Below are 8683 nucleotides of genomic sequence, written 5' to 3'. Positions count from 1 at the left end.
CCCTGATATTTGGTTTGTTGACATTTTATAAAAAAAAAATTAAAAAAATTAATAAGTCAACACTCATCAATGATAAAAAAAATAAAAGAAATAAGTAATGCATGCAAACATGCTCTGCTATTGTGTCATGTAGTTTTTTCATTATAATAATTTGCATGACGTACAATTCTAGCAAGTTTGAAGTTTCTTGGATCTTACCACCAACCTCCATAATTAATTATAAGAAAAATTTACACTTTTATCCCAATAACAATAAATATTTACTTATATATTATATACAACCATTTATTGTTTTTTTTTTAATTTCATAAAGTTTAAAATTATTTTCGCCCCTAAATAAATAAAATAAACAGTAACATTATTTGTAAAAACTGATTTCTAACTAAAATTTAAACATGTTTAATTTTCAAATGTTGAATATAAAAGTCTCAAAATCTAAAAACATGAGAACTTATTTCGAAATCTTTTTAAAAGTTTTTTTTTTTATTAATGGTCTGTAAATTATGGCTTCTTATATATATATATATATATATAATTTTTTTTAACAAAAGCATATTTATATAATATTATAAGTGTACTACCGATTAAGAAATTCAATCTTGAGTTTGCTAATCCACTATGTCTATGTAGCTAACAATCTACCATTACACTAGCTGGTGATTATTTATGTATTTTTTTAAATGTTTAAACTAAAATAATCCTTTTTTTTTTTCCATATACTAATATTAATTAAAATTTATAAGTATTTAACTAGTTACCTTAGTTTATAAAAAGTGAATTAAGCAATTCAAGTAATATCAAATTACAAACAAATTAAAGTAATAGCAAGACAAAAATACAGTTGTCTTTCACTATCACCATCTCAAAACAACTAAAAAAAATAAATAAAAAAATAATAATAATAAATAATAATATAAAAAAAGAAAAATATTTGTCAAAGCCCATAAAAGTAACGATACAAACAAGCTATTATTCGCCTTTTTTGACCATTAAAAAAAAAAAATGCACCATCTTTCTGAATCCAATTCCTATCCATCCATTTATTATTTGCATTAATTGTTTCCTTTGAAATCATTGAATGATATGAATCATATGATGCTTAGGCTCACCTCGTCGTTCCACATCACAACAACGAGTAGCAAAGCCGGTGCACGCGGTGCCGGGTTCCGACGCTTCCGCTGCTCCTCGTCACAACCAAACCTTAACGTGGACCCTTCTTCTCCTTCGCATTCTCCTCCTTCTCCTCCTTGTCCTCCTTTGTCTAGCGACGTCTCGCACTCGCGTGGCCTGGAGCCTCTCGTGGGATTGGGATTGCATCGGATGGAGGTCGCCGGCGAGTATGGGATGGAGCTTGATGTGGCCGTGAGGGTTGTCCAGATGGCCTGCTCGCTTTGCCAGAGGGTTCAGGATGGCCTTGTTGGACGGAAACCTGACCAGATCCAGGCCAAGGATGATGATTCCCCTGTCACTGTTGCAGGTTTTTGATTTATTGGTCTTCTTGTTTTGTTTCTGTCATTGGGTTTGATTTGATTTTAAACTGGTTCTTGTGTTTTTTTTTGGAAAATATGGATGAACAGCATGAAAATTTTGAAATTTTCTTTTGGTTTTTGTTTTCATGCAATCTGATGACGTTTTTAGTGAATAAAAATGGGGGATTTTTGGTACTGGATTTGAGTTTGTTTGATTTGTTGGTTGAGATGAGTCCTCTCTTTTTTTTTTTGGTTTTCTAGTGATTACTACTAGGAAGGTGCTTGTTTGATGTGATGAGTCTATTTATGTTTGTGGATGTGAATTGAGGATGAAATTTTGATATTAGGGTTGGATAAATGTCTCCTCGTTGGTAGTACGTGCAAGGCCTTTTAGGATAAGGTTTGTTCTTGAATTTCTACATAAGTTTAACTATTTTCATCACATCATGAATTACTTTTAAGTTTAACTACTGATTTGTTAGGGTTGAGATGGGCCCTCTTTTGTTTTTGCTGTCTGGTGATTTACTGCTAGAGAGCTACATATTTTATGTCTGCAGTCCTTGTTACATACTGCTTATGAATTCTTATATTTATAAATTTGATGTCTCTATTGAATAAAGATTAAATATTGGGGGCAAAGACTTGTATTTAAGTTAGGGTTGACAGACAATAGAAATAAATATTTTTGTTCTTGATTTTCTACATAGGTTTGCCTACTTTGATGGCATCATGGATCGCTTTAAGCTTCTACTAAATCTCAATTAAATCTCAATTTTATTGATTGATTACAAGGTTTTGATAGCAATTGATGAATGACGCTTTGTGATTGTAGAGCTTATTTTAAGCTTGGTCTTTGACTTCCTTTTGTTGGTGAACTAAGGATGCTCAATAAGAAGGGCATTATAAGCAAGGTATATTTTAAGTGGTTATAGAACTTCTTTCAATCTTAATTCGTTTTGCTTTCTGGTTATTTACTGCTAGAAAGCTACGTTTTTTTGATGTGCTGAGTCTACTAGGTTTATAAATGTGATTTGATGATGAAATTTTGATAATAGGGTTGGATGATTATCCGCTCATGGAATGGTAGTTCTTGCAAGGATTTTTTTCAAATAGGGTTGGATGAAATTTTGCTCAAAGGACTTTAATCTGGCAAGGACTTCTTATACAAGGATGATCTTAAACATGAGATTCGAGAATCCTACTATTATATTAAAATTGTTGGGTTCTTGCAAGCCTCAAAGCAAGTCTTCTTGATTTTATTTTAATAGTTTGCTTTTGGACTTGGATCTATATAAGACATGAAAGGAGGATGTGTTAATCATGAGGCAAATGGATTTTGAATGTTTTGCATATTTTCTTCAGATGGAAACTATATTAGTAGAGATGAAATTGCTTGCTTTTTATCTTTCAATCTGCAACTAGCAAGAGCCTTCTCCATTAGGCTATCTTTTTGTAGCATAGAAATGGGAGGCTTTTTTTTCCCTGTTGGGAACTTCTGTATGTTTTTGTTTCTACAAAGAATTTCCATAATTCATTGATACAGATACAAATGAGCTGAAATCCCAAAATATTGTAGCCCGAGCTATCCTATTTCTATAGAATGAACCACCTCTACAACACTGGGATATTCAGATCTAGTTTTATTAAGAGATTTTAAGTGAAAAAAACCCTCTTCAATGTTGTACATGGATCATATCATGTCGTTCAGATACACTACAAATACACTGAAATTCCGTGCCCTCTATGTGCTTGGTATTTTAAAAAGTTGAGGCCTGCCCATTTAGGATCCTTAATGTTTTAAAACACGTAAATATATGAGTATGACCTATATTCTACATGATTCTAGTTAGTGCATGAAGTCAACCCCTCTTTGCTGCACTAATTCTATGTGTAACAGAAAGTTTTTGGTTTTAAATGAAGTGTGTTGGTATGCTTGATTTCCACATTTTTTGTAGCTGCGTGGCGCTTATGGTAGCTCTGACGGGGTAAGTTGCTTGTGAGGTGACTTGTCACGTCAACCTGGCGTTAACGTCGTAAGCCCCGGTGATTCAATCAGAAGAGATTAATGGGTTCATTTCACTCATGGCCATGATGTTTGTAATTTATATCGCTGTGGCCACAAAACTTTTTTTTTGTAACACAAAAGCCAATTAACTTTTCTCTGATTGCTCGTGTGGTCATAATGGCCTATTTTAAAGCGGTTTTCGTTGAGTTTGCTGATGTGGCGCTGACATGGTACTGGAAACCACCTTAAAACATGTCATTATGGCTGCATGTGCAACTGAAGAAAAGTTAACTGACTTTTGTGTTACAAATTTTTTTTTTGTGGTCACAGCATTATAAAGTGCATACATTTGTGGTCATGAGTGAAATGAACCCGAGATTAATAAGTTAAGGGATCTAATTGTAATTTTTTATAGTTGGATGACCAAAATAGGATTTCCTAAATAGTTTAGCGTGGCTTACCCTTTTTTTTCCCTGCTTGAAACTTTTGTATTTTTTTGTTTCTAAAAAAAAGAATTTCCATACTTTATTGATACAGATACAAATGAGCTGAAATCCCAAAATATCTATAGAATGAACCACATCTACAACACTGGGATATTTATATCTAGTTTTATTAAGAGATATTAAGAGAATGTTGTACATGGATGCACTACAAATACACATAAATTCTGTGCCCTGTAAGTGCTTGGTATTTTAAAATGCTAAGGCCTGCCCATTTAGCATCCTTAATGTTTTAAAGATGTAAGCTATGAGTATGATCCATATCTTACATGACTCCAGTTTGTGCGAGAAGTCAATCCTTCTTTGTTGTGCAATATAAGTCCATGGTGTCACAGAAGCCAGACTGTTTAATTTTAGCTTAGATATGTATGATTTTTAAATTTTAATTATTTCTTCAATTGTCATATAGTTGAGGTTTGTGGTGTTAGTTTAGGTTCTGGGAGCAGGTGCAAAGCATTTGTAATTAGAAAAAAAAAGTCTAGTGTTCATCCTAATACAGTGAAATAAGCAAATTCTAAGAGCAAGGCCCTAAGTTTTCAGGAGATATGGTCAAGCTAAATGATTTTCTCATGCTACATTTTACTAGCAATTAGGGGATCATTTAGATTATCATATTGTTGGAAATTGTTAATCATTTTAGACATTAATTGTGCAACATAAAATTAATGTAAATACGAGAAAAACATTACCTAACAAAAATTGATTAGATAACCGACTGCCTTTTTAAATTTTAATTTTAGATGTATTGTTCTGATCATAGTCAAAACCACTTTGAACCTTCTTATGTATATGGAGATATGCCTTGTGATATAATTTGGTCTTGAATGAGAATTTAGAGCCTAAGTTGGTTTTTGAATGAATGAGGGAAATCCTTGAGGACATTGCCAGAGAAGGTTGTTCCAAAAATTAGTGATTGCTTTGATGGTCAACAAAGGATTGTTGGAGGTGGGTCACATTCTTCTTAAAGACTCCCCTTAATTTTCCAGCTAAGTCTTCTTAGACGTTTTCTGCAGTAATTTGGGGGATATGTGAAGACATCTTCCTCTTCTTCCTCCTGCCAATCCATGCAATTATCAAAATCAGTCAATCTAGGAGACTCATCTTAAATGTTTCAGCTGAAGTATAGCTTGATCTTTTCTACAGAAATAAGAGGGATATGTGTAAGACATTCTTGTTGGAATCATACTCCGAATCACTGAAGAACCATGCTTTTTATATAGGATAAATTACATCCATGGCCACAAAAGTTTTAGGTTTATACTGCGATGGTCAAAAAACTATTGTTTTCTAACACAAAACCTATAAAAATTTGCTTCGGGTGCACGCAAAGCCAAAACAGACTGTTTCTGGTGAGCGAGCACACGTGGATCTGATGTGTAAGCTGAGTTATATTATTATTTTTACAAATATTGCACACGCTGTATGTCATGTATTTGTGTATTCCAACTCAGCTGTAAATTATTAAGAATTGACACATCATCACCATGTGTATATGGCGTGTCACGTGTGCAATATATGTTATAATAATACGGCGATGACATGCGTTGATGTGGCAATGGTGATAATGTGTCAGTTCTTAAAAACTTACGGCTGAGCTAGAATACACATGTACATGATATGTCGCCTGTGCAATATTTATAAAGATAATAATAATGTGACTCAGTGTACACATCAGCGTCACGTGTGCTTGCTCACAGGAAATGGCCTGTTTTGCTTTACATGTGCCATGAGCAAAGGTTTACGGGTTTTGTATCAAGGAAAAATAGTTTTTTGGCTATAGTGTTATAAACCCAAAACTTTTGTAGCCATGGGTGTAATTTACCCTTTTATATATAAAATTAGGCAAGTGAGGATTCTGTTTAAATATTCAATAAAAAGCTCAAGTCTTGGCTTACTATTTGGGCTTTCTAAGTAGCTGACTAGATGGCAGAGCCTGTAAATTTGCCATTCATTTGGATATATATATATCTATTTTTAACTTGCTTGGTAAATGTATTATTTTCTATGTCATCTAGTGATAGTTTCCTGTTGATTGGTAGATTGGGGTGTCCAAGCAACTGTGAGCTGGGTTCTCTCTGAGGTCTTTGGAAGTGAAAATGTATCCATCGTTGCAGAGGAAGACATTCAAGCTCTCTCAAAGAAGGATGCTGCTGGCTTACTGGAATCCGTGGTTAATGCTGTCAATGAATGTTTGATTGAAGCTCCAAAGTACGGATTAAATGGACCTCAGAAAGCTCTTGGAACTTTGGAAGTTCTTGATGCTATTCGCAGATGCAACGCAAATGGGGGTCCTAAGGGAAGATATTGGGTCCTTGACCCTGTAGATGGCACATTGGGTTTTGTGCGTGGGGATCAATATGCTGTGGCTCTTGCGTTGATTGAGGATGGAGAGGTTGTCCTTGGCGTTCTTGGGTGCCCAAACTATCCGATGAAAAAGGAGTGGCTCAACTATCACCAACGCTATTATCGGCTCATGTCTAAGTTGTCCCCCCCGACATCTGGGTCCTGGAACAAAGGCTGTGTGATGTATGCGCGAAGAGGCAGTTGTGAGGCCTGGATGCAACCACTAGTCCATGACTGTGGTGAATTTGATTGGCAACAATCTGTGAGAAAAATTCAAGTGTCATCTATTGATGATCCGGCTTTTGCAACTTTCTGTGAGCCTGTCGAGAAGGGGAATTCTAGTCACTCCTTTACCGCAGGATTAGCACATAGTGTTGGCCTGAGGTAATGCAAGTTCTTTGTTTTAAGAATCTAACCATTGGGTTCCTCTTTTCTCTATGTTGTAAATGTTATTGTGCTAGGTGGCAGTATATATTTGGAATCAAAATAAATATATGAGGATAATATGGGATCGACTAGTATTAACACAAAGGTCAACTAAACCAAGCCAAAGCACATGCCAACACATCCTCCAATTTTTGAAATTTGAGATTATCTTAATGATAATACAACAACCATAGAGATCCCGTTTCTCTAAATTATGATCAATCTGACTGCTTATGGCAATCTATTGACTGCTATTTGCTAGGAATGCCATTTCAAAGATGCTTGTTATTTGTGTAACTAATTGTTTCATCTGTTAGGTTAGTTAATGTGGACTTGGATATATAAGTTTGGATCTCTCATCCAAACATCATATACTTTTAGATTGAATCAGATCCGATGCTATGTTCGGTTTTTGTCTGATGTGTACGAAATAGGATGTTGTTAATATGTTGAAATAGGGCATTAGTTGTATGTGTGATAAAAGGAGTATTGTGAATAATTTAACCTGCTAATGGCAGCTAGAAGGTGTAAACAGTGATTTGCAAAAACCTTGCATCTTTATATATCATATATTGCTTGTGAAAGTTCATATCAAAGATCTCTACAACTTCTAGAATTTATATTTTCCCTAAATTTTCTTTTATTTCTCGGATGACAGAAATCAGCCGCTTCGGGTCTATAGCATGGTCAAATATGCTGCAATAGCCCGCGGGGATGCGGAGATTTTTATGAAATTCGCGAGGGCTGGGTACAAGGAAAAGATATGGGACCATGCTGCCGGAGTCCTCATCATACAAGAAGCCGGTGGAGTGGTCACAGATGCAGGAGGGCATCCCTTAGATTTCTCCAAAGGCTTATACTTAGAAGGCCTCGATCGAGGAATAATCGCCTGTTCTGGAGCTGCACTGCATGACAAGATCATCAAAGCAGTTGACGCAAGCTGGAACTCCTCCGGTCTATAAACACTTATCATCTGCTCACGAATATTAAGCGCGATACACTACTTCAATCGGTCAGGATGATTACCTTCTGTTCAGGTTTTTTTTCGTTCTCTGATTACTCATCATTTTACTGATTATTTGCTTTATTTTGCTCACAACAGATATGTCAGTGAGAAGAGAAATAGTTATCTAAATACAGACTTCGATAATAAACGGAACAAAAGGATTCTCTGGTGAAGGGTATCGGCAAACTCGATCAATCCCTTGTTGGGATGAGACCGATGAGTTTGTCAGCTGACTATAAAATATGCTCTTCGAGAGCTGCAGGTAATTTACAGATCATCTTAAATTCCTTTAATTTCTTTGTATTGGGACTTTACATAATGTTGAGAAGCATTGGCATCATCTTTCATGCTTTTATATGAATGAAAATTTGGGTATTGAACACCCATTGATGCTTGTAAAAGAAAGCAAAGAATTTAGTCCCTGTTTTACTGCCTTCTTTCTATATAGTCCTTATGAAAAGTTTTCTTCTAGTCTGGTCCTCTCACTAATCACCGGATGTATATATATTTTTAGTTTATTATTAAAGAAAAAATAACTTGTTATTGTATATGCAACAAGTAATTCATCCTCAATATATAAAAAAAAATATGTATATATATATATATATATATATATATAAATTTTCATGAATATATAATAACTAGAAAAAAAAAACATATAAGGGCAAGAAGCAAAATATATACTAAACATCTATGATGACTTCTCCTTCCTTCCTTTACTTTATCTCTTTTTCTCTGTATCTCATTTACAACATGAAGATGTTTATAGGCATTTAAAGGGTGAATGCAAAGTTCGGATTAATTTAATCTAATGATCTAGAATATATTGGTAGGTGAAATTATAACAGTGTTGGTTGTTATGGTAACATGTGTGTGATTGCTACAGTAAATATGCTAGTTGCTACAGTAAAATCGCTTGCTGTAGTACTGT

At 34.6% G+C, this 8683-nt stretch overlaps 1 protein-coding gene across 1 annotated transcript; it reads left to right on the top strand.

Moving 5' to 3' along the window:
- The first annotated feature begins 1017 nt into the window (after positions 1 to 1017).
- LOC120263900 (PAP-specific phosphatase HAL2-like) lies at positions 1018 to 8224 on the top strand. Its single transcript, XM_039271879.1, has 4 exons — positions 1018 to 1477; positions 6017 to 6704; positions 7405 to 7758; positions 7849 to 8224. The coding sequence occupies exons 1-3, from the start codon at positions 1084 to 1086 to the stop codon at positions 7706 to 7708; spliced, it is 1386 nt and encodes a 461-aa protein (XP_039127813.1). The 5' UTR covers positions 1018 to 1083; the 3' UTR covers positions 7709 to 7758; positions 7849 to 8224.
- Positions 8225 to 8683: the final 459 nt, after the last annotated feature.

The sequence above is a fragment of the Dioscorea cayenensis genome, chromosome 6, assembly GCF_009730915.1.
Source record: "Dioscorea cayenensis subsp. rotundata cultivar TDr96_F1 chromosome 6, TDr96_F1_v2_PseudoChromosome.rev07_lg8_w22 25.fasta, whole genome shotgun sequence".
Taxonomy (NCBI): Eukaryota; Viridiplantae; Streptophyta; class Magnoliopsida; order Dioscoreales; family Dioscoreaceae; genus Dioscorea; species Dioscorea cayenensis.
This window is presented reverse-complemented; position numbering and strand designations above follow the sequence as displayed.